General features: G+C 41.7%; 2 protein-coding genes across 2 annotated transcripts in view; both read left to right on the forward strand.

The window, feature by feature from the left end:
• The window catches only part of GPR65 (G protein-coupled receptor 65), a 40,618-nt gene extending 25,761 nt beyond the window's left edge, over positions 1-14,857 (forward strand). The window contains exon 3 of the transcript XR_016392244.1: positions 12,093-14,857. The gene's annotated coding sequence lies outside the window, so the exon portion shown is untranslated. The remainder of the gene's footprint in view (positions 1-12,092) is intronic.
• LOC111176183 (trafficking protein particle complex subunit 2) overlaps positions 1-14,857 on the forward strand; it is a 28,900-nt gene extending 14,043 nt beyond the window's left edge. The window contains 3 exon segments of the mRNA XM_089908065.1: positions 7,360-7,486; positions 7,489-7,599; positions 7,602-14,857. Coding sequence (XP_089764191.1) covers positions 7,456-7,486; positions 7,489-7,599; positions 7,602-7,876 — 417 coding nt within the window. The 5' untranslated portion in view covers positions 7,360-7,455 and the 3' untranslated portion in view covers positions 7,877-14,857.
• Positions 14,858-26,910: the final 12,053 nt, after the last annotated feature.

The raw sequence follows: 26,910 nt of genomic DNA on the forward strand, positions 1-26,910 counted from the left end.
TCCTTGAAACTCAACAAAAATGTGACAAAGTGTGTAGGATTTTGCTGTTACATTCATTTTGTATAAGCCTAGTTTATTTAAGCTAAAGTTTCTTCCACTGGAAAATAATAGCAGAAAATGGAGCTACTGGGAACAGCCCAGAAACAGTATCCAGGACACTGTGTGTGGCAAGATTGGATGGATAGATAGTAAGGAGGATGACCTACTCTTCAAAAGTTTCCTTCCTCTTTACTTCAAAACTCATTTTTCCCCCCTCTGGCATTCATCTGTTGAAATGAATTGCCCCTCCCAAGGAGGATACACACAAAGATAGAATGCTAATAACCACAATACCTAGCACCTCAGCTTACTTACAGTAGGCATTGAATATTTATTTGGTCATTCGATGTGCTAATTAGATTTGAAGAGAGAGATCATGAAAATTACGTGGTGTACTTGGTTGATTTAAAGAAGGGAAGACAAGATGAGAGCTCCTAGGAATATCCATGGAGCTGACAAGGGCTGGGTATGGTCATACTTTGTAGTAGCTGCTATTGGATGGAGAGCAGGGCTACCTGTCTGCTGTCCTAGATGTGCTGGGAACAGAGAATGAGCTCGCTTTGAGACATGACTTTCCTCTTAGTTCAAACTGAGTTGGAAGTTTGGCCTCTTTTCCTCCTTCTCCATATTCTGCTCTAGAGAGGCATTTGAAGAACATCTAGAACAAAAACCTCCTATTATGGATGAGGAACCTGAGCTCACAAAGGTAAAATAATTTACACAACTTCTAAATGACAGAGACTGGAATAATTTTCAAGCCTCCCAGGTCAGGTTTTTCCTTTACTGCAGACTCCTCTGGATGCAGGCAACAAATCAAACTGTCAGAGGGGGAAAAAAAAATTATTGGCCCAGAGAAGTAAAGTCCAGGGGCAATTTCGGGTATGGCTGAATTCAAATGCTCAACTCAGTTTGCCAGGAAGACATATTTCACCATCATTCCTTTCCACCTTTTGCTATTTTGGCTTTTATATCATGTCAAAGATGGCTACTGGCACCTCCAGGCTGAGGTTCCACAACTTAGAAAATCCAGTGGGAAGAGAGAGTCTCTTTCCTGACTCGAGATGCTGGTTCCCCTGCCTTTGTTCACTGCTTTAAACCAGTCGCTGTGGTTAGAGTTTCTCTCATAGATGACACATGCTCCTGGAGTATAAGACAGTCACACCCTAAGCTCAGAGACTGAAAGGAGAAGAGAGAGTGGCTTCTCAATGGAAATTCAGAATATTGTTACCAAAAGGAGGAGGGAAAAGAGTCTGTTTCTATCACAGCATCCTTCTAGGCTGTGTAGTCCAGATACACCTGTGACATCAGACACACACCTTGTATTATTCTCAATTGAAAGGAAGGTTAGTTTATTTAATCTTATGAAAGGGGAGAAAATGGTCTTCTTTTCATAGAGAATAGACACCTTGCACAATGTTCACTCTGGAAGGTAATGTCAGGAAGGATCCTGGCAGGCAACAGGGGCTCACTCTAATTCAGATAATCTAAGAGAGTTTAATAAAGAGATATTTACAAAAGCAAAGGGTGTAGGGGAGGTACAGAGATGGTGCAGTACCTGGAGGGTAGTAACGTCTGGGTTCCCTGACCCCCCTGGCCCTGAAGGGGCAAGAGGAGGGGGTGACCCCTAAACCAGGAGGCACAGAAGACTGTTTGGAGAGGGCAACTGGACTGAAGCTATGACCTTTAGTGAGGATACAGTCTCAAAATGGGAGCTGGGGAAACAACAAATTCCCAAACCTTCCTCTCCTCCCTCCATCCAATTTTCTGTAGAAGGTCTCTATTGGGTGACCCATCAGGAGGCCAGAAGCAGGAATCTCATCATTGTGGATCATAAGGTCAGCCTCTCAGAGCACAATGCTGGACAGGCAAGGATCAAGATTGGGTCCAGACAGTATTCAGTTTCTCAGTTACATTTGCACCCTATTCATGGGCCATGAGATGTCTGACTGTATGCCCTTGTCTAAACTCCTATACTGCAGCATTGCCCGCTAAACATCTATAATTGAAATCCTCTGAAACATGTGGGATTGTGAACATACATGACAACAGCAACAGTGAGGCCCACTGGGGCTTCATTTTGGTTTGGGGTCATAAGACTTGCTCGAGTGTTTGTTCCTTTGTTTGCTAGCTTTGTGGCCTTGAAAAAGCCAGATAATCTCTCAGAGACGGAGTTTCCTCATCTTCAATATGAAGATAATATTTCCCTTGCCCATCTGATGGTATCTGTCATTCAGTACAAATGAAATATTAGATATAAAAGTGCATGGGGAGGGCTTCCCTGGTGGCGCAGTGGTTGAGAGTCCGCCTGCCGATGCAGGGGACACGGGTTCGTGCCCCAGTCCGGGAATATCCCACATGCCGCGGAGCGGCTGGGCCCGTGAGCCATGGCCGCTGAGCCTGCGCGTCCGGAGCCTGTGCTCCGCAACGGGAGAGGCCACAGCAGTGAGGGGCCCGCGTACCGCAAAAAAAAAAAAAAAAAGTGTATGGGGAATGACAAAGTACTAATCTCATATTGATCATTTCAGCCTTTGTATGTGAGCATAGGTAATATAATGTTTTATTTATGGCTATGCAGTTTTGTAATTCTTACATCAGGAAAAGTTCTAAAGTGCATTTGATGCGTTCTATATGTGGCAGTATGTTTTAACCATGTGAAATTTGAAATGAGTTAATGAGAAATTAACCTCCAGTTTACTCCAGGATTGCATTGAGGAGATGATTTACTGTGATTCTGCTTATTGCTGGGGGAAAAATATAAAAGGTTAATCAAGTTTTCTGCCTGACAAGTGAGTCACTGTGCTTATTATCTGTTTATGAGTAGACAAAGGCACAGAACATCGTTGTGCCCCAGTGAGCTCTGCGAGTCCTTTAAAAACTGTACATTAGCCGTGGATCTTCCTGCTAACTCTCCCCTGCAGCGTGCTGAGGATATTTTCCATAATATAACTAGGCTTATCACAATGTATTTCTGCACTGCTGGCTCCTAGGACAATTGCCCAGATTTTCAAACCCCTGATTGGAAGCTGTGGTTTGATAAAAACTACTTTGGAGAAAATGGAAACACTCCCCTCATCCCCTCTTACCTCCCCCCTTTCTTCTTAACCCCCATCCCTCTATGAATATCCTGGTTCCTAAGACTCTTTTGATCAGATTCCCTTATTGTCCTAGTTTCATGAGAACTCATCAGTGACAGCTTCCAGGGGTGCACTGAGAGTATACTATGTGTTAAGAACTCTACATCCAATATTTTACTTAATCTCCCCAATATCAGATGAAGTAGGTATTATCTCCATTGTATGTGAAAGGACTGAAGCTTAGAGAGGCTTACAGCAGAAGAATTTGAATCCAAATGTCTGAGTCCAAAGCCTGTGACCCTAACCACCATACTTTATAGCCTATCTGTTTCCATGCTGTTCTTTCTCTCTTATAGTAAAATCCGATTGATCCCCATAGAAGAATGGGTCTTACTTGGGTCAAGATGCAGAGGGAGTTTTATTCTTCTCATTTCAGAAGACACTTATGTACCCATTGCAGATACATTGCTGCTACTTTTTTGGGAAAGGGACAGCCACTATCCCCTGAGGACCCTATGTTAACAGCTGAGAAGGGAATAGCTGTATTGAGTTGCTGTTCTCTGTTAGTCACCATGAAGTCTAGATTCTAATTATTGCGATATCACAATTCAAGGCCATCTGCAAGACAAATGGTCAAAAGCCAGAGTGCTCAGCTTTGCAATATACTATTGTGGTAAAAACATAACACAGGATTTTTTTTTTTTTTTTTTTTTTTGCGGTACGCGGGCCTCTCACTGTTGTGGCCTCTCCCGTTGCGGAGCACAGGCTCCGGACACGCAGGCTCAGCAGCCATGGCTCACGGGCCCAGCCGCTCCGTGGCATGTGGGATCTTCCCGGGCCGGGGCACGAATCCGTGTCCCCTGCATCGGCAGGCGGACTCTCAACCACTGCGCCACCAGGGAAGCCCAGGATTTTTTTTAATATAAAAAATGTAGGAGAATGCTCAGTGACTGAGAATCTATATATGGAACTTAATCTATTTTTCCTAAATGACGGCTATAAGAGGTTAAGCCCAATGATATAAACTTTACCTTGCTGAATTTCCCCATCAATTTCAGCTGTTCATATTCCATTTTTTACTTCTTAAGCACATTGGAGAAGTATATGAGAAAAAATGCACACTCATCTTTTTAAATGATATAAGAGATAGTGAACAATTTAATAGAAAGAAAAGAAAAACACTCAACTCATTTATTCATTCTTTTAATGGATTTTTGTCAAGTGCTTAATTTTTGCTGGGTTCCAGGAGTACTGGGAAACGTCTAGTCTAACAGGGGATCCAGGGACAAGCAATGTAATTTAGTGAGTATTACAGTAAGAGTTAAGTAAGAAGGGTGAGTGGGCATGACCACAACTGACTCAGTCTCAGAGGGTCTAGGAAAACGTCCAAGAACACTTGCTGTCTCCTTTGAGATCTAACGGCTGAGTAGGCCTTAATCAAGCTGGGGGAGGGTGTTTCAGGCTGAGGTGCAACACAGACAAAAGCCTGGCTCCATTTTAAGGAAATGAAAGTAGTTCAGTGTTGTTGGCACTGTGAGGGAGGAAGTGGCAAAAGATAAAGAATGGCAAGAAGCAGAAGCTAAATCTTAGAGAGTCTCTTAGCTCCGTTAAATGATTTGGACTTTTCTATTAAGGTCAATAAGTAGCTATTAAAATTTTTAAGCCAGTGAATGACACGATCAAATTTGTGCTTTAGGAAGATGACTACTCTTGACTCCAGGTCCCAGAGGACGCTGGTCTGGGTTGGCGTGCTGGTGCAGTGACACTGACCTTCACCTCTGAGGAAGCTGAGTCCTTGTTTTCCTTGCCTTTGTTGGGCCATAGATGTTGCAATACAGCTATGTTTAGACTCTACATACAGAAAACCCATATTCAAATGAAACATCAATTCCTGTAAGGACAAATTTCTGTCTCCCTGGAGTGGAAGATGTCTGTTGTAAACAACCTGCTACCAAAAGGCTTGCTGATCTCCTTGGTCTCCGCTGCTGGCAGGTTGGGCATTCAAGAGCAGCGTTAGCTAGATCAGTGGGGACCCATCAAGCCTCTGCCACACGCCCACTCTGTTCTTGCACCTTTTGTGCAGCACAGAATCATCCTTCCCCGCTGGTCGTTGAGAGACCCCTCTGCAGTGGATGTTCCCTGGGGGACAGTAATATCTGCATACTTTGTGCCCATTCCTATAGGTGAGTCTACCTACCTCTTCCCCAGACTTGCTTGTCCCTAGTTCTCCAGTCCTTTTCCTTCCAGACGCAAGGCCAATCATCCATACAAAATGGGTAACCAAGCTTGCTGTTCATCACTTCCTTACTGAGTAATTTCCTATCTCTCCCTTGACTAACGGACAGGTCTAAGATGCAGTTTTTACGTCTTCTCAGGGGATGGACACACAGAATTGAGCGATCAGTCACACCTAGTGGCAGCCTGCTTGCTAACGAATCCTCATATCGGCTCTCCTTACATCTACTTTCCCCTTGCCCTGATCTCTGGGATTATTCTCAAGCCTTTAAGCTGTGCTTCCAAGGGAGCCCAGGCTAAATGGTTGGCATCAGGAGTGACCTTAGAAATCAAACCATAAGAATGGGATTTTCAAATTAGATTACTAGTGGTAGTTACTATTACCCTGCACTGGGTGCATCAGAGTTGGTTGAATATTCATCCAGGTTGTAAAATTTTAACTGTGACATCACACCAGTGACAGCTATAAAGAAAGTGCCTAAACGTTCTAGATTCATTTTCCCATTCTCACAAGCTGGGAGTGCAGTGGCATAAATTACTATGTTGTCTCACTTTTCTGAACATATGGAAGGAAAGCTGTTGGTGATCAGGGGGATAGCCGAATAGGTGCTGTGGGTGCTCAGGTGTATTCGTTCCCTGTGAAATATTTCAGCATTTCTTCTTTCTGATGATTCGGTAACTGACGGCATTTTCCACCTTCATTGATTCCATGCTCTAAATCAATGAAACTCTACCCTGATGTGTACAACTGAATTGCCTCAGTGCTTAAAAAAAAATCAATGCATGTATGGACTCCATCATTTAAATCAGAATGTCTAAAAGCGGGGCCCAGATATCTGTGTTTTTAAAAGCTCCTCGCATGGTTGTAATGTGCAGCCAGGGTTGATGACAGCACTTCCAGACCAACAGAGAGGGGAGGGTGGAGGGTGACTTACATTCATTGAGCAAGCACTACCATTGGCATCTTCCCTTTTTATATACATATGCAGTTTCAATAACAGTGATATGGGAAAGAGTAATCAGATTTCTTCTTGAAGGAACATGCCAACAGTTTGGTAGAAATACTTATATTTGATGCTTGGCGTAAAAGGTGAGTCCTCTCAAGGGCATGTTCAAAACAAAACTGTTTCCAAAAATCGCAGGCATATGACAAGGAGAGGAATTGGATGGCCTTTGTGGGACTGGGAAAGAGAATGTAAAGAAGAGGGATAGGAAAGAATAAAGCACAAAGTAGCCTGCTGTGAGCCTCCAGATCTTCCACGACTCAACTCCCAGTGCTTGGGGTTAGGTAGTAAGTGTTAAGGTTTCTGCCCAGGTGACATGGTCAGTATGAAAACAGGAGCTGGATGGTCAGGAATGTCTCTCCCAAGGTCTATGTCTCAATGTGATAATAGCTAATATTCACTGAGAGTAATTTTAGACATTCAGGAGTTGCAAAAATAAATTGAAAGATGCTGTCTGTCCCATTGTGACAGAAAAGAACCTGCTGATGTCAGGAGATCACCTTGGTGATGGGCTCACAGCTAGCACTACACTTATGAGGCTCCACAGAGAGCCAGTGGGACCAAAAATGCCCCTCCAGGGTGCTAAGCTCTTGAGAGTAATCATGAACCAGCACCTCCCAAAGGGTGTTCTGTGTAACTGGCGTTCTACGGACGTTAAATGAAAAAAATATACAAGGGTTTCCTGATCAAAGACGTCGGTCAGAAGGGCTAAATGAAAGGTCTTCCAAAGCCTTTAGTTTGCTAAATGAGCCTGGTGAGGGTCCAAGAGGGGAAACAAGACTGCAGCTCTCCTGCATGTTCTCATGAAATACCTCAAAGACCCCAATTCCCTGAGAGTCATTCTGGGAAACATTCCTACAGGCCTATGTATGAATGACTGATGACAAATAGATGTTTTTGCAAGAAATGAACAGAGACAAAAAGATATAAGTACATGCACTTATACATTTTAAATTTGCCTTCTTTTTAAATCAGAAACAAAAGTAAGTTGTTTTTCCTTTTTCTAGAAATAAGCCTTCATCAAAACAAACTGTTAGGCCACGGGAATTCACTGGGCATTTCCGTTACTGGTGTCTCACCGCAGGGCCTATCTATTGAAGACAATGTCTGGAAGCTTCTACGTTGTCATTGTTGGTCACATGATAATCCAGTTTTTGAAATGGAGTTTCTGCCAGCTGGAAAAGCAGAATCCAAAGACGATCACCACCATCTGAACGAGTTCGTAGCTCACACTGCTATCGACCTCGTATACAGAACATGTGGCTGTCAAACAACATGTACCTGAAGACGGGGGACGAGCTCAATGAATGGTTTGTTTCAGCATTCGTCACTGCAGGTCATATGAGATCTATTATGTTGCATGACGTCAGGCAAGAAGCCGGAATAAAGAACTCCTTTATCGATGTCTATGATTTATACATAAAGTTTGAAATGAATCCATTTTATGAACCCAATTCTCCTATTTGGTCAAGCGCATTTGACAGAAAAGTTCAGTTTCTTGGGAAGAAACACCTTTTATGCTGAATGCAAAAAATTCGGAAGTAAACAGTGTCACTACAATAGAGTATACTCAGGAATGTGTACATTGTAAGTAACTTGATTAAACAGCATGGAAAAGTTTTAGTTGTAGTCTCAATTTATCGAAACCTAATGCAATTGCTTTCATATTTAAACATAGTATATTCAGTTTCTTACAATTATCAACAGATTGATATTTGCTTGTGAACAGTGTTATTTATGAAGAGTTCTTTATCGGTAATCTTGAAATATTTCTATTTTAAAAATTGAGAATAAGCTTTTGAATTTCCTCATTCAGATAGCTTGATCTTGTTCCAAATGTCATGGTCAAGATTTGGTAGGCAGATTTAAACCCAAAAGCTTCTGCAGTAGAGGATGAAGTTGATAGCACATACAGGGGCTCATCTATACATCTGAGATGTTATGAAAACGTATAGGTAGAATACATAGAAGTCGTATATGTACACTAAGAAGCCAAGAAGCCAGAGCAGACAGCTTTGTGTTGCCAAATGCCACAGGCCTGCCCCTGTCGGAGACTGGGAACGGCGATCCTCCTGTAATCCTAGAATCCTGGATCCATGTTTGTCAAGTGGGAGGCTAGGACCAAAGTGACAGGTTATGTTCTTATGTTTCCTTTCCTCAGACAGTAAACTAAAGATGAAGTGAACCCGTTGATAGCTGTACTAGGAAAAAGTTGTACGGCAGTTTTAGAATTGTAAACAAAGAAAAGCTTGCATCACATTAACCCTTGAGCTCTTGGCTGTTTAGGCTGTATACCATACCGGAGGAGGCGGGAGTGACTTCTTTTGTACTGTAACAGCGTGGGATCTTACAGTAAACCAGTAAAGGTTCATTGAAAAGCAAGTAATATAACTGGGTATTTTCTGTGCTAATTGCGAGCACAGAAAGAATTTTGTTCCATTCTGAGTAACCTGAGCAAGTAATTCTAAGTTTGGTCTTGTATCTTTGTGTGAAGCTGTTAGCATAATTTTTTACCGTATTTATTTGATATCCTAAATAAAGATGTTTGTCCAAGGAAAAAATAACAAAACAAAACAAAAAACAAGCTGTTATCCTGCACGAGGCATTGTGTATTCCATGGATGCTTATCCCCCATTGGTTGTACATGATGTAATGGCTCTGCATAGTTATTTCAGTGACTCCTTGAAACTGCAACTCCCTGTTGAGAGTTGAAGTAATATATGTGAGAACAGTAGGGAGCCCGAAAGTAAAGAATTCATCCCGCTGAATTTTTTCCTATCGTACGTTCATGATGTGACTTCACAAGTCGACCGCAAACCAAGAAGCAGTTCACATTTATTGGCGGGAGGTTAGAAACAGCTTGTGCTTCTGGGTCAAGTCACCTTTACTGAAGTGGAGAGACTGTGATGATGTAGCTTTGGAGTGGGAGGCAAGAGACCTGAATTCTCGTCCCAGTGATACATACTCTTGCTGTGTGACCTTGGCCAAATGCCTAGTTGTCTCATCTGTCAAGTGGGGCTTAGATGCTCTTGCAGGTCTCTTCCAGTTTGAATCTAGGTGTATCTGGATAACTGCACGATAATAAATGTAAGCCATTCCAAAGTGACTGGAGAAAACCTTGGAGAACTTGGAATGGACAAAAAGGATCCTCCTTAGGAAAGACCCCTTCTTAACAATGAGGCTCCAGAAGTTTTACAGCCGCTATTCTCTGTGGGCCTGGGGGTAGAGATAGCGAGATGCTTAGTTTGAGAAAGTTTACTCATTCCTAGGGCTCCTTTTCTTACTCTGTTGAAGGTTACACGACGCTGGGAAAAGGCTGAGGGGTCCAGGCCCTGAGTCTCCACGCGATGTTGCTATCCACTCACATGAGTGTCCAGCCATGATGCTCCTGTGCTCAGTTGTGGTGTCCAGGGCTGTGTGTCTTCACGCCTGCTTCGTCCTCTCTTGCACCCTTGCAGCTGTCCCTGACTTGAAGTTTATATTGATACCTTCTTTCCCTCTGCCCTTTACTTCCTCGTGGACTACTGGAGCTCTCACGGTGGAGCAAATATTTTTCTGAGGGTTGTGAAGAGCTCAGTCTCTACCAGAGCAACAATCTCTGTCCCATCGCCCAAGAATGGTCAGCATAACTTTCCTTAGAAGTAGTAAGACAACAATATGTTTGAATTTTCATACGCTGTCATATTAAATTCTCAATGATTCACCTAATTTTGTCTCCCTATTAGAATTTCTGATGTCTGAATTGGAAGGTTGGCGTGGCCAGGATGTATATAACTTGAACAAAGCTCTCCATGTGATTCTAGCGTTCTCTCCATCTCTCCACTCCCCCACCCAAACATGAGGCCTCTCTCCTTCTTTGGTCCTTTAGCTCTAAACATAGAGAAGCAGGACATTTCTGTTGACCTTAGCAGTGTTTGAAAGGTTCATTTCATTTGCGGCTTTAGACTCCCTGTGTGAAATTATGGGAAGAACTGCAACAGAATACATTTTTGTTCATGTGACCTTTTTCCCATTTTAGGTATATCCTTCTAAAATGTCTCTCTCATAATACTGCCCCCTCCATAATTCAAGCCCCTGGACAACTGGTAGAACCTCCAGCGTGGTCTTTCCTGCGTCTTCTTATCCATTCTTCATACAGCAGCTAGAGGGATCTTCTAAGAAGTCTGATCGGGACTCATCCCACTGAAAACTCTCTTGGCTTTTACTGCTCTTAGCGCAGATTCTAAAACTCATAACATGGTCCACAAGAGCTTTGTGGTCTGACACAGTCCTAACGATATATCAGATCTCAACTCTGGCCACTTATCCCCTTTCCTTAAGCTTCCATCACACCGGCCTCCTGCTTTTCGCCTTGCTCCTTTCTGCATCAGGGCAAATGCTGGTCCTTCAGCCTGGGACCATCTTTGCTCCATTTCTTCATGTTCCCAGTTATAAATCATCACGTAGGTGGATAAGGATGCCACTTTCTTAGGTTGCGGAGTCTATGATTATTACTTAGAAGCCTATCTGAAACTTTAGTTCAATGAGTAGTGTGTGTATAAAAGTTAAAATATGTTTATTTTTTTCACATGGGGAGCCGATTTTTTGGCACTGTTAATTGAATGGCCATCCCTCCTGTATGACGCAATGTCACTTTTCCCGTATTTCTTAATTCTGGTGTGAACCTAAGTCTGTATCTACACTCTCTCCTCTTTTACTGAACTTTTGTGCCTATTTTTATACCATCACCACACTGTGTTAATTACCATATAGTTTTATAATAAATCTTTATATCTGGTAAGGAGATTCTCCCCCTCCTGACTAATTGTTCTTCAAGAATTTTTTTGTTCTTGGCCCATTACACTTCCATTGGGCTTTTTGGACCAATTTATCAAGTTCTGTGAGGAAACTCTGTTGAAATGCTCGTTAGAATTGCATTGAATTTTACAGGTATATTTTGGGACATTTTACATATTTATGACTTCTCATCCAGGAAGTTAGCATATGTTTCTATTTTGTAAATCTTTTATGGCTTTCAATAAAGTTTTATAATATTCTCCATAAAGATCTTAGACATCTATATTAGATTTATTGCTAGGTCACTTCTAGATTTTATCACAAGTTTTTGATACTGCAAATGGCATTTTTAAAAATTTATCCTTTCATTGGTTGTGGTTTGTGGTTGATGCACAAGAATGAATTCATTTTTCATAAGGTAATCTAGTATCTAGCAACTTTGATGAAGTCTCTTAGTAGCTCTAGTTTTTGCCTTTCAATTCCTTTAGTTCCCTATGTAGAAATTAATATTTTGCTCACAAATAATGACAATTTGATTTTCTTTACCTATCATTTTAACTTTTATCTATTTTCATATATTATTCTGCTAACTAGGTCTTTCATAATAATGTTGATTAAAACTGGCATAACAGACATCCTTGTCAGATTTTACTATTAAGTGTAATATTTGCTCTTGGCTTTCTTTGTGATTTCCTTTCTCAGGTTAAAACATTTGTTATAAGTTCATATTATAAATTAGTATTAGCATTAATAATTAGTATTAGCATTATGAATGCTTTCTCTGAATTTGCAGAGATTACCATATGTCATAAAATGAGATGGAATATTTTCCCTCTTTTTCTATTTTCTAGACCAGTTTGTATAAGATGAGAATTGTTTTTTGAAGAACTGTTGGAATTTGCCTATAACATCATCTGGACCTATGCTTGTTTTTTCATTCCTTATTTATTTCTCACTTCTGCAGATTTTCTTTCTATCATGTGAAACTGGGAAGCACACTTTTTAAAAATTTCTATATATTATTAGTATCCTGAATTTCTACATGTTATGCAAGTTTTTGTATTAACCTGATCCACCAGCTTTCTAAAATCAGAAGTCTTGGATTAGCCCTTTAAAAATTTTTTTTGCTGGGCTTCGCTGGTGGTGCAGTGCTTAAGAATCCACCTGCCACTGCACGGGACACGGGTTCGAGCCCTGGTCCGGGAAGATCCCACATGCCACGGAACAACTAAGCCTACGTGCTGCGCTCCGCAACAAGAGAAGCCACTTGCAATGAGAAGCCCGTGCACTGCAACAAAGATGCGGCAACCAGAGAAAAGCCTGCGCACAGCAACAAAGACCCAACGCAGCCAAAAATAAATTAATTAAATTAATTTAGTTTATAAAAAAAAATTTTTGCTTACTATTGTAAAATGAGGTCTCTATTTTATTATCTATTCTTGCTAGTTAATACTGGAGTATAGGAGGCATACTTGCATTCAGTTCTAATCACTTTGCTAAGCTCTTTAAAATGTATCCAGCATATTATCAGAGTCAGCAGTCTGTGACTGCAAAATAATATTTTATTTTCTTCGGTATTCAAGATACAAAGAGTATTAGGCCTATTGCATGGACTACCAGAAATCTATTTTCCTCCAGGGTTTCACTTTCCAATAGATTTTGGAGAAGCTCTAAGGAATGTATCTACATAAATGGTTCTCTGTTGGTGGAATCATCCACTTGTTCCTGCAGCCCATGCTCTGAACCACTGCTTCTCCAAAGCCAGGCACAGCCCCTCTCGCCACCTCACAGAGCATTCCACATCCTTATCAGATTCCTCCAAGCTTGGACATGATCCCCTCTCATAATTCCCAAACTATTTAACAAAACTTATTTGTGAGCACCTAGAGGAGATGATCAAGTGACTTATAACGGAAAGAAAATTTGTCATCAGATTTTCAAAAACAACGCTCCAGAAGAAAATGAAACAATATATTTAAGACACTCAAAGAAAAAGAATGTGCTCTAAGAGTTGTATAACCAGCCAAATTGACTTTCAATATCAAAAGCTCTAAACTTAGTATCGACATCTAAATATTCAACCCTTAACCCTTTCCTGAATCTACCAGAGATCAACCTTCAGACACACAACATGTCTAGGGCTTTGTCATAAATACTGGCATGTAGTTATTTATAGAACTAAGTTGAAATGAGAGTAAAAAGACAAGATTATAGTGTGTAATAGTTATATGTTTTGACGATGTAATCACAGTCTAACTAAAAAATGCCTGGGGGGAGCATCACAAAAAAGCTTTTAATTGTTTTCATAATCCTCTGATGGATAGTATTAATATCAGTATTATGGGACAAACACTGTGTATGACATAGGATGAAACAAATTAGTAATTACGACCTATTCTAATTCTATTATTCCCTCTGTTCTGGAGAACCAGGATTGTTAGTATGGAAAAAAGAAGAGACAGATGTAAGCTAGAAGAGAGTAAGTAAAAACTCAATTGTCCTGAATTTGAATTGAATGAGTGTATATTAGTAGAATTCAAATTTATATTTATGAATATATATGTATGTATGTATATATATATATATTTAAGAAGCTCTCATTTCAAGATCACAGTCTGGGTGCAAAGGATGCTCTGTGTCAATGGGCTGGTCCTAAATCTGTCCACTGAAAATTTCTGGAAATAAGGACACAACCCAGTAGCACTGAGCCTCCATAACACCCACAATATGATTTGAAATGAGGGTTTCTTAGAGATGTGACTAATTTCAGGACAGTGGCAGGAAATACACAAGATGATCCTGGACCATGTTCATAGCCCATAAGGGTCATGTTAAATGGAACCAACTTGAAGAAGCTCCTCAAAGCCAAATATGGGGCTATTTGAGTTTTAATAAAGATATTAACTACAATAGATTAGTACATATCAAATGTGCTTAAATATATGAGTTTTTAGGGTTAGTCATACTTAGAGAAGGATTTGGGAAACCAACTTATTATCTTGAAAACTAATCAAGGGGAAAGCCTCAAGCACTCATCCTGTCTTTCCTATATGAATTGTATCTCTGTACCTAAATAGTAGATCAGGAGACGTGACTCTTCAAAGGAAGATCCCAGTCAATAAATTAAGAAGAAGTGAAATTCCCCTTTTGCAGCCCCTACTTAATTCACTGATCTAGGCATTGATCAGGAATAGTTGCTAATTTCACAAAAAGAGACGAAACCAGACAATCCATGCCCCCTGATGAAAGGACACAAAACCCCTATAATCTTGCCAAAACAAGTAAACAAACAAACAAACCCAAATCTGATGCAATTATCAATTTATAGGAAATACAGAGGACAGAAGAACCTCTTAAACTACACCATGATGACATAATCAACTTATGGGAGTCTCTACAGGTCAAACAACCTAGATTCTTCAACAAATGCTTTCCAAGGGATAAAGTGGGAATTGGGGAGAAACATTAGATTAAAAGACAAATCTAAAAATAGAAAAAAAATAAACTATAGCATTGATGGCTGCAAGATTGGGTGAAAAAAAAATGATCTCTTAAAAAAGGAAAGTGATTACAATAAAAATCAAGAGAGTGGTTACTTTTAGGGAAGAGGGATCCAGTATGTGGAGGGCTTCTGAGGTAGCTGACAAAGTTCTATTTCTTGACTTGGCAGTGGTTACAAGAGTTATTTGCCTTTTAATAATTCATTAAAGTATAATTTTATATCATGGAGTTTTTTGTATCTAAGTTTTCATTTTACAATGAAAAAATTTTTTTATCTTTATTGGTTGCTTAGGGGATAAGCTTTCAAAATATGACTAAGTGTTCCTAAAACTCATCACTTTGGAGGATCACAAGCCAAAATCTAACCTTTGCATTCCTGTCTAGCTCCTGCTGGGTTTCAGGGGAGCAAACTAGTTCAAATCCAACGTGGCCTAATATGTAGTAAGCCTCTTTAACCTTCTCCCCACCCTTTCACATCAATAAGACCCTTCCCCAGTCTATTCATTCATCCTTATCCCCAGAATGACTGGCAGTGGAAACATCAGTTTCCTTTCATAAGCTCTCTCACCTCCACTCACAGGATGTAACCTGACCTCAGGGCAGCAAAGGAATTATAATGACTGTAAGTATATTTCTCAAAATCTGGGTTATTCAATAAAATAACACCACATGGGGGATGCCACCATTTGGGTCCAGTTATACAGTTAAAAGAAAAATCTTTTTTTGTTTTAAGATTTTTTTGATGTGGACCACTTTAAAGTCTTTGTTTAATTTGTCACAATGTTGCTTCTGTTTTATGTTTCAGTTTTTTGGCCTCGAGGCATGTGAGATCTTAGCTCTCCAACGGGGGATAGAACCTGCACCCCCTGCATTGGAAAGCAAAGTCTTAACCATTGGACCACCAGGGAAGTCTCAAAAAGTCATTTCTTTAGCTATTCAAAGCATACTCTGTTTAAGGCTGACCTTAATTCATGTCATAAGCAAAGCATTGTCATTTTATTCTGAAATATAATTGAGGTGTATGGTGCCCTGTTTTCTCCTTTAACATGAGCTACCTTGCTGTGGTTTTTATTCTTAAATCTTCTCTTAGGGTTTTTTTCAAAACAAAGGAAATCTCAACTTCTAGAAATGGAAAAACCAACCACTTTCAAAAGATAGTTTTCCCATCTATCTCTGTTGCTGCAAACCAGATCAAATCAAAAAGTTTTATCTTTATTAGGCACTTGTTTTAATGAATTCCTGTCATTGATTTTTTTAAAAATCCCTTCATTTAACCCTCGGTTTCTTCTAGAAATCTTATAACCTCTTCTAATTCTTCCCATGAAGTCATGACACTTCAAAGACATTAAGGCGTTCTATAGGAAGAATTAGTCCCATTTATTTGTTCTCACTCTTATTATTGTGTGTAACAGATACCACAAGCTGGCCACCTAAATCCATTCTGTCCTCCTTCCTGGACCCATGGCTGGAGTAGATTTCCTGATTTCCTTCGCAGTTGTTTTAGGTGACTCGGTTCTCACCGTTGGAATGTGAACAGCAATAATATGCACCCTCCAGGGCTCATGAAACCGCCCCCACTCGTGCTCCTCCGCGTGCTTTCCTCTTTCTGGGTGACTGGGAAGGTGCACATAGGAAGCCTTGGTGGTCATGTGTGGAGAACGGCAGACTCACCGTCACACCTGGATCCCTGAGAAACTATGCCACTGCTGCCGCTGACTTAAACTCCCTCAGTGAGAGAGGAACACATTTCTATTTAACCCACTGAGCTTTAAGGGTTTATGTGTTTACCATACTCCCTAATCAATTTCCTGAAATCACTACCTGAAAGTAAGCACCATAGTAAACACCTAAACTGTATGGAATTAGCTGAGCGTTCAGAACGAAGGAAGGAAGAAAATGGGTATCAAAGACTGGAAAGCTAGAGCCCCGTGTTATCCATGGGGGAAAAAAACTTAATAAAATTATCATCTATGATAACTTGGAAGGCAGACCAAGAGCCTATTAAGCCTGTAGCTCAAGGGAAAGCAATTGGAAAAAGCAAGAATATTATTGTATGTTGGCTCCTATTTATCACTTTTAGCAAAGTATTACAAGAAAGAGATGAACTCAGGCAAAAATTGTCTAGTTTGACAGCTGAAGTGGAATTAAATAACAAGACTTTTAAACTTCAGGGTTTCCTAGGGCTGAGAAAACTGATGGTTTCTGTACCTCAAACACTAGAAGATAAGATTTGTATGTCATAAAAAAAGGGGGGAGACCCAGCCCAGTGGCAAAGATGATATCAAGGATGTTGCCTTACCACCTAAGACGATTGTTTCAGAGGTCAATGTAGATTCCATGAGGGCAAAGTGGATGGGCTGAGCAAAAAACAACAAAAAAACAAAAAAACAGACTTTAGAACAGATCTAGAAAAGAATTTGGAGCTTATTTACTTCTACATGAAACTGACTGGAAGCAAGTAGGTCAGAAGCCTGTCATGTTTTTGAGCAAACTGTATTACCCAGAAACCACAAGCTTGGGTCTGTAAAATTACCCTCATACAGTAGCAGAAAGTGAGCTTTGAAAGATGTACAGCTTATAACATACTCCCCGATATCCACCCCATAGGTGACCATGAGCACAGTGGACAAGAATATTCTCCAGGTGGGCAAAAACTAGGGCCACCAAGAACAAGGACAAGAAAGCTCCTTGCAAAGGACAGACGCAGAGTCTAAAAGACATTTCCTTCTAAGGATTGGGGTTCTTTACAATACCTCCCCCTCAAACAGGATTCTATCACTGCTGTGGACCAGCTGTGGACCATCATTGCTGAGGACCAGCTGTGGACCAGCTGTGGACCATCATTGCTGTGGACTGCTTTGAGGGTTTTTATTATGGTTATCCTGTCCACTTTTGTATGTTAAGTGAGCAGACAGAGCACAGGTAAATTATCTTTTGGTACAGAGGGTGCCTGACCTTGACGGACCATATCTGGATCTGAAGGAGTGGTCTGAGCATCACCTGGAGATCCTAGACTTTGAGACAGATATAATAACTGGATGAAATTTGGGGTTTTCTCCCCTAAAGAGTATGCATGCTTTACGTAAGGGATGATGGTGACCAAAAGGGCTAATTGTGATAGAGATTACTAGAGGTCTACCAAAATCCATTCTCCCCTTCTTTCCGGGCACACAGCTAGACTTCACTTCTCAACAACCCCAGAAGAGAAGTGACTAAGTTCTCTTCAGTGGAATATTATTAAAGTGATACATGCCACTTCCAAGCATGGCCCATAAAAGCCTCTCACTCTTGTCCCTGTATGCCCTTTCTCCCTACTGGCTGACTGACATGGCAAGGTTTTGGATGACTCCCAGAGATCACATGTTGAAGCTGGCAGGGCCACTGTCAACCTGGGTTCTTAAACAGCTGTGTGGAAGAGAGGTGCCATCCACTCAAATGCTATTGTAGTGGCTTTTTGATTTTTAAGCTACTGATATTTGGATTTTATTTTAACTGCAGCCTAACATTCTCTAACACATCATGCTAAAAAGTAGTAGTGTCTATTTTTGCACAATTTGTCAATTTTTCCAAGAAAGGCTATAGCTGATCCATTGAATCCGAGACCTTTACACTGTCCCTCATCACCATCCATCCCTTCAGGATGAGATTAGATTGCATGGTCTCTTTTTATTTCTTACGATTCCCTTGAATAATCCACTCTGAATCTCTTCTCTCCCTCTCCCACCACTGCTCTCTCTCTCTCTCTCTCTCTCTTTCTCCTTATCCCCTGCTCTGCTTACACCCAACTGTCTACCTACTCCCATACTCACAAACTTTAAATTCATGACCGCTGAAGTACAATAGGTCCGTAGTGGTGCCCAGCAATCTCATTACATTTCCATAGTTCATTCTCTCATCCAGTCTCCTACAGAACTAGTTCGTATTTCCTTCTCCCTTCACAAATCGCCAGGTCCTCGACCCTCCTCCTCCCTCTCGGCTGAGGAGTTGGAATTCTTTTTCAGTAAGAAAGCAGAAGCAATCAGGGGAGAATTTCCACTAGCTCCCACCAGGCCTCTACTGCCTACCTTCATCTGTTCTCATGTAATTTGTCTTCCCTCCTGGGTGAATTGTCTGTGCTCCCCTCTAAAGCCAAAACCTTCATATGTGCACTGGGCACCATTTCCTCTTATCTACTCAAGGGTCTTACTCCAAACAACTCTCTCCTTTCTCTCCTGCTCATCAAATTTTCCCTCTAAACTGGATCTTTCCCATCAACACACAAAGCATGCTGCAATATATCTCATTTTAAAAAACAAAAAACTTGACTCCACACCCTCTTTCAACTGTTATCTCATTTCTTTGCTAGATTTTATATATCTTTCAAAAAAAAACTGTCTATATTCACTCTTTCTCTAATTTCATTCTCTCTTGAACCCACTCCAGACAGGGTTTCTTTCTCACCATTTCATTGAAGCAGCTCATATCACGATCTTTGATGACCTTCATGTTGCCAAACCCAATGGTCAATTATTAATCTACATGTTACTCAACCTGTTAGCAGCATTTAATACAGTCCATCATTCCTTTTTGAAATACTTGATTCTCTTGGCTTCCAGGGACCCTCCTCTCTTGGTTCTTTGCCCACCTGACTGGCCACTTCTCCATTTCCCCAGCCTCTAATGTTGGAATGCCTCAGGCTCAGTATCTTATGTTTACTCTTTCCTATGTACACACATTCTCTAGAGGATCTTGTCAAGTTTCATAGCTTTTGAGACCATATTTATGCAGGTGGATCCCAAATTTCTGTTTCTAAGCTAGATGTTTCTCTTTAACCCCAGGCTTGTATATCCAACTGCCTTCCTGACATCTTCACTTGGGTATCAAAATTAACTTTCCCCAAAATCAAACTCATGATTATCCTTAAGCCTGCTCAATAAAAGTAGCTCCATATTTGAGTTGCTTAAGCCAAAACCTTCATCCTCCTTGACTATTCTCTTTCCCTAACACTCTACAACCAGTGCATCAGCATAATCTCTTGCCTCTACCTCAAACTATATCCAGAATCTGACACCTTCTCACCACCTCCATCACCATCATCTCTCACTGGATTACTAAGATAGTATCCTGTGGTCAAAACTGCTTATTTCCTCCCAATATCTCTATTCCCTCCTTCTATACTGATAGAATTTTTAACTGGGTACCTGGTCTTCCAGAATTTAGATTTCCTAACATTTTTTGCAGCTTGGTGTAGCCAAGGGGATGTAAGCAGAAATGTCTGTGGAACTTCTAGGAACGTTCCTTAAGAGATAGTCAAAAGGTACCTTTTGTAGCTTCCTCTTCATCTTTTTCTCATCCTGCTTCCTGCTACATAGATAACTCTTTAACCCACAGATAGGTGGCAGCCTTAAGTTTACTCTTTCCTCTCAGCACTCACGCCCTATGTAAGTCCTTAGAGCAATGAGTTGGAAGGTTCTTGAATCCCTGAGGACTTGGTAAATGAAGCTGCCATCTACCTCTAGATTCAGACCTCTGAACTTATGAATGAGAGAGAAACCAACTTCTACTTAAAGCCTCTCTTATTTGGAGAACACTGTCCCTGCTGAACTTCATTCAAGACAATATGCCTTCTGATTTTTTTCCCTGCTTCTGCTCCTTTATAAACTATTCTCCCACAGCATCAGCCAGAATAATACCAGGTTAGCTCATGCTACTCTTGTGATCAAAGCATTCCAGGGGCTTCCCATGCTACTCCCATCATGGTCTCATCAAAGCCCTCACTAGACCTGTTTGCACTTCCATGTTCTGCCCCCCTTGCTCCTCTGCCCTCATCTCCAGCCACTCTTCCCCCCACTTGTTTTATTCCAGACACAATGGCCACTCGCTGACTCACAAGCACACTGCTGCTGAAGGGCTGTGCACTCTTTTCCTCATCCCTTGTTATCTTGTGGTTCACTCTTTCTCAGTTTCTTCAAGACTTTACTCAGATATCACCTTATCAATCAGGATTTTTCTGACTACCCGATCTAAACCTTTACCACAAGCACAAGGACATTTCCCAGAAAAGTTGGGGTTTTCAGCTTCCTTAGAAAATGCAACTGCTCTGACAATACTGGGCCCAATTTTCACAGGGAAGCAATGGACTTGAGACAGGAATAGCTTCAAGGTGGGTCTTTGGAGAACTTCAGTTATTCTTCCCATATAATTTCCATCTGTACTTTGTCCCTCCCCCCACCCCGCTTTGACAGGAGCAAAGGATGCTGTGTTTATTTTATGTAAATTCCCATGCAAACTTAGCTTCGAGCACCAGTACCCTTGACTCCATCCCATCCCCAGCCCCAGTTAGATGGTCATCCTTCTAAATATAAAGTCTAAAGTCGCTGCTGGCCAGAAATCGGGAGGCATAAGCATTTATAGTTCACTTTCCCCACCCCACCCCCTACCAACTCCCCGTTGTCATGTATTCCCCTACTTCACAAATTCATAATTTTGTCTGGTTGCTCAAGACATGCCGGCTTAAAGTATTTAGTTCTCCAAATTTATAGGGGAAAACGCAAAGATTAAGAAGCTTTTTGAGACCCAGAAGATTGACCCTTTAAGAGTGGAACTCAAGAGACAATCATTGCATACGACTTTCTATACCTGATGCTCTTAAGGCCGAATTCTGTCTACCAGATTATTTTACAAAGCCGTATGGCTCAGTCTTGGAGAGTTGTTTGATTTGGTTCACAGCACAAGTCTGTTTTCTTTTTAAATGTCAAAACAGGCCAAACAGGCTTTGAACATATGCAGAGATCATTGCAAACAGATTAATCTTTCCTAGTAAGGGATCTAGACTTGTGTGAACGAACAATTTCAAACAACTAAAAGGTGAATTGCATTACTGAGTTGGTGAATGCTGTATTTAGAAGTTACTAAAGACAATTGCTAGTTCAAGTGAAGCTCAAATTCCTCAAAGTGAATAACTTCTAATAAGTTTAGGTAGAGCTTGGCAGTGCCCTGTTACATACACATATCAAGTTTGTATTAAAGAAAAGTGTTGGTGTTTCCATGTTAATTTTACCATGCCTTTATACATGTTTTCAAAATCAAATTTTTGGAAAATGGTAATCAAAACTACTTTGAATACAGCTCATGGACTTTTCTTTTTCTTTGTTCAGGATTAAGAATTATCATAAAATAATTTCATTCATTCATTCATCAAAAATCGTGCAACAAACATTTATCTAGCAATGCTAGTCACTGTTCTAGGCACTAAATTTAGAGTAGTGAACAAAAGAGCCAAGTCCCCAGTCTCATGGAGATTACAGTCTTGTGGGATAGAGGGTGGAGGGAGAGAGAGTAAACAAGTAAATGTATAAAACATCAGGTTACAAAGAAAAGTGCCAGCAAAGCAGGCAGGGATGGAGTTTTATGCACATTTACGTCACCAGCATTTGGAGCTTTGAAGGAGCTTAAGAGGATGAATGGATTAATGACTTAATTTGATAAACTCTACCTGCAGAACTTCTGATCAGACAGAGCATTTGCTCTACAGCCATGAAATGGGGTGGCTGGGGCATGTGTGCCTTAGTTCCATCTCCCACAAACTGAGGCCTTGTGCACTGGCTGCAGGTGGTTCCCAAAGAAAAGCCTTAAGAGACAAAGTCCTTTTTATGGCCTCTGCTTGCAACTCCTCTCCCAGCCCCAAATACCAAGGTTTACAGAGAGACTTCACCTCCTCTAAGAGGTGGAGATTCTTATAAAGTTGAGAACTTCCCCAATTTATCTACAGCAAATTAGACCTCTCTTTAGAAGAAAGGCTACCTTGTTGGGAAAGGCATCTGCAAGTTAAAATGTTTTCTGATAAGCTTTCTTTGTCCTTGTTGAGAGAAATAATCATTGACCGGGGTCCCCTGTTACTTTCCCAGGGTTTCTTCATCTATCTGGTCATGTACACTAGTTGCTAATTGTTTCATCCAACAAAGTCAGCACTTCTCTCCAGATCCTGTGCTGTGCTGGCAATTTGACTGGTCTTCTCCCTCTCTATTCAGTTCCGGAAAGATGGTATCTTACTTGCAGACTTTGCTTACACTGAGCGGAAACAGAAATAAACAAACAGACATGCCCAAATGCTGAACCCTATATCTGCTTGAAAATCATGAAAAACAGTATCGCCCTTTGGCCTTTGACAAGACCTTTCCAAACCACAGCCCCTGAGATATCAGAGGATATGGTTGCTCCCATCAGGTCAATGCAGGAAGCAAGTGTAGGAGAGCCAAGGCCAGGGTGAGAGCCAGAGGCTGAGAGAAAGAAGAAAGGGGGTGACCCAATTCATGACAAGTGAATCTCAGAGACAAGACTATACTGTGAGGTCAACAAAGTTGCTCAGGGCTGCATCACGACTGCAGTGGGCTGCAGGCACTTTTATCTATGGGGTCCCCTTCCCCCGTTAAATAATATAAAAAATTATATTTTATGATTGTGTTGGTATAAAGAAGAATATAAACCGAACTGGGTTCACTAGAACAGATTCATGATGATTAAAGGCACATTTACGTCACCAGGTTTTGTTCTTCTTATTAAAAATGAAATTAAAACAATTCTGTGGGCCCCTAAAAGTATTGCATGTCCTAGACACTGCTTCCTGTGCCTAGTAGAGAATTCAGCCTAAGTTGGTGCTTTAGCTCCTTTGCTGTTTTTTTCACACAAATATCCTGGGCATCTAGTACCTTCCTGCTTCCATGGCCTGTCCTGCCCCCGATCTCATCAGAACATCTTGGCAAGTTATGGAGTGGGGAACGATGTGATAAACCAGTGGACTTCCTGTATCCACTTCGTCCTCGCCCCCATGGGACCTGGTTTCAGCTGCCACTTCTCTACAGAAACTGCCCCTACTGAGGTCATCAGGAGCCTCTAAGTTGTCAGAACTCATGGATGATGGTCAATTCTTATACTTTAGTCCTTTCCAAGACATTCGACACCATTCTTCATTTAATTAGCTTTTATTGAGTGTTCACATATTTCAGGCTGTGTGCCAGATTTTGGAGGCATGCTTATCAACTAAACAAAAGATTCCCAGCCCTTTTTGTGTAGTAGGGAATCCTGATAAATAAACAGCAAGTCAAATATGTTTTGGGGTGCTGTAGAAGTACAAAGGCCCCTAACTTGAACTTGAGAAGTCAGGAAATGCTTCCTGAAGCAGAGAGCACTTTACCTAAGACCTGGAAGATGAGTAAAATTCCACCTGGCAATTGGAGAGAAGAGCGTTCTAGGTAGAAAGGGTAAATTCACACAAGTCTGGTGATAAGAGGATCACCTGTACACACTAGTAATAGAAAGTGACCCCCTATGGTGGAAGCCTAGATTGTGGGGTGGGGGGCAGGTAGTTTGCACTGGCAAGTGTCATGAGCACATTGCATCTTAGGGAGATGACGCTGGTGTCAGTGAGGAGAATGAATCCGTGTGGGGTGATACAGGGGTCAGAGAGAGCCAGCAGGAGGCTCTGGATGGGATCTGGACAAGAGATGGTGGTTTCTGAACCAGGGAAGAAGTAGAGGGAAAGAAGAGAAGTGGACAGATGGAAAAGGTTGCATCAACAGGACTTGGTGATAGATTGGATTTGGAGGTGCAGGGGAAGAAGGATGGCATCTACCTGGGTTCTTAGCAGTAGAAACCGAATCCTCTTTTTTGGTTAAGCAGAATGCGGTTTGTTAATAAGATATTAGGAGGCAACACAATCTTTGGGAGGGCTAGAAAACCCAGGTTGGAAGGCTCTCAGCCAGGAACAAAGTAGCCCAGAGTAATGCCCAGCCATTCCATGGCGCTGTGGGAGCAGAATCACTGCTGCTTTTTGCTTGGCTCCTGTGAGACAACAACAGCCTTTACCCCAGAAGAGCCGGATGCCTCCCCATTTGATTGACACAAGAGGCTACTTCCCCTCTCCCAATGGCAGGCCATACTGCTCACTTCTGTCTCCTACTCTTAAGAAGGTACGAATGCTTGACTGAACCTGGGTCACAGGTTGAACCAGGCTGCAAGGGAGCTTGGGAAATGTAGTTCCTGGTTTTCCAGGGAGGCATACTACAGAGGGGTTGGAATGGGTGTTGAGGGAGCCCCTCACACTACCAGCCACAATTGGCATCTTTGCACCAGCTCCCTCATCTGAACGATATAAGGAAGGTGTTAGAACTCTTTTTAGAAATGAGGCTCAAAAGTTCATACCTCATACCAGGTTACTGTTGGGGCAGAGGTTTGAAGCTGGGTCTGGCTGACTCCACAGCCAGGCTCTTTTTGCTCCTTCATTGCTGTCTTTCAAGACACACCCCTATCCTGACCACCTCTGGAAAGGCTGACCTCCACCCCTCTGCCCACAGGCTGCATTAGATGTCCTTCTGCTGGGCTCCCCTAATGCCCTGGGCAGATCTGTGTGGTAGCCAAACTACACTGCATCCTCATTTTTGTTAGACATAAGTTTCTCCTACTTGGCCATGATATCTATGAATTGGTTCATATATATCTTTGTATCCCCAAATATCTAATATTTTAACAATGATTAGATAAGCATACAGAGTCCTTTAGTACAGGCCCTGTTGAATGTAAAGTGTTACCATTATTCTTTTGTAGTTATTCCTTTCAGCGCCTAGCGTTTAGCCCACAGTAACTGTTTAATAGCTAATCAGTGAATGCATTAATGAGCCCCAAGGAACTGAGGACTGATAACGGTTACTATCTGTTGCCCTTCCCAGGCATATTAACCTTTTTAATAAGGGATCTCTTCTTCACTGAAAAGGCTGAAGTCGCAATGGTGGAGTGCCAGGCTCAAGGACCAGACACGTGTTTTCTGGGGGTCTTCCCTAAGTCACTTCAGTTGTACGCGTCAGGGCCAAATTGAGGGTACCTCTGCTTCCAGGCCAACATTCATTTTTGAATCATATGGTTCGGAGGGAAGGCAGTTACCAAGCAGTGCTTTCAAACACAAGCCTGCAATGTTCACGCTCACTGAGAAACCCGGGTCACAAGGCTCTCAACTTCACAGGTACACAGACCTTCCGGGGCCAACCTCAACCTCACCCACCAAATCTGCCCTGCATGTTTGTCTATTTATTATCGAAAGTTTTGCAAGTGCACAAAGCAGGGAGAAGGGTGTGGTGATGATAATCTGTATTTGCCGTTCGGTGTCCCAAGTGTTCTTTATTCTGGGTTGCCATGGCCTCCCCCAGTGCTGGGCTTTGCTCAGTCCCTGTCCTGTGCTCTGTGAACCTCGTCCCCTGACTCAGGAAACCTCTCGAGCTGATGATTTCATGTCCACACAAATTCCTCCTACCCCAGCCTTCTCCCAAGTACCTGAAACAGGCTCTGCTTTGACTGTGGGTCCATCTTCCCAACCCCGTGTTTCTCGTTTATACAATAAAGTGGAACAACTGAATCCCTTTCTGCAACAAAATTCTAGAATAAATTCCGGAATTTTACTTTTTCTTTTTTGCTTTAGCTTTGGCTCAAGAATAGTGCTGGTTATAATAATTATTTTAATTGAATTCCTGGGTATCAGGATTTGTTCTTTTCCAATTCATGTTCGTCCTCTGGACTGCCTATGTTGGGAGCCTCTACCAACAGCATCAAGCATCCTCCCTCTTGGCCAAGGACCCTGTGTCCATCCCTCTGCCCAGCTCACTCTCATTTGCATTCATATCCTTTCCCACCAGAGGCACCTGTGCAATTGTTTCCTAATACCTGCCTGCTGCTTCAGTCTTGCAAAGGAAAACTGTCCTTTGGGAGTTCTGACAATAGATGATAAGGATACACAATGTGATGCTTGTCCCTGACCTGGACTCAAAAAGGGAAGAGGGGCTTTGTTAGGAAAATGTTCTCACTTCAGATCAGTGAAACCATTCTACAGCAAAGGCTATTAGCAGTGAGCACTTGAGCTGGGATCACTCGTCCCACACCATCAGGGCAATGGAACAGCCTTTTGAATGCACAGCTGAGGCAGAAGATTAGAGATGGTACCCTGCAAGGGTGAGTGCCATCCTCCAGAATTTAATATGCTCCCCAAATCAACGACCATTATATGGCACTGTGTCCCCAGTAGTTAGAACACGTGGGTCTGGGCACCAAGGAATAGACTTTCAAGGGGCCTTGTTTACTGTAATATCCAGCGACCAATGGGAAACCTGTGCTTCTAGACCCCAGTTACCCACAGCAGACTCACTCCTTATCTCCTTATTTCACCTTTTCCTGGCCTCCTGCCTTCCCTGTGTCATTTCCAGTTCCCCACCATGCTCCTGAGACTATCTCCCATGCAAATTCCTTGTCTCAAGGTGTGA

Source organism: Delphinapterus leucas, chromosome 2 (genome assembly GCF_059928025.1).
Source record: "Delphinapterus leucas isolate spDelLeu-1000000601 "Yukka" chromosome 2, BTC_Dleu_Yukka2, whole genome shotgun sequence".
Classification (NCBI taxonomy): Eukaryota; Metazoa; Chordata; class Mammalia; order Artiodactyla; family Monodontidae; genus Delphinapterus; species Delphinapterus leucas.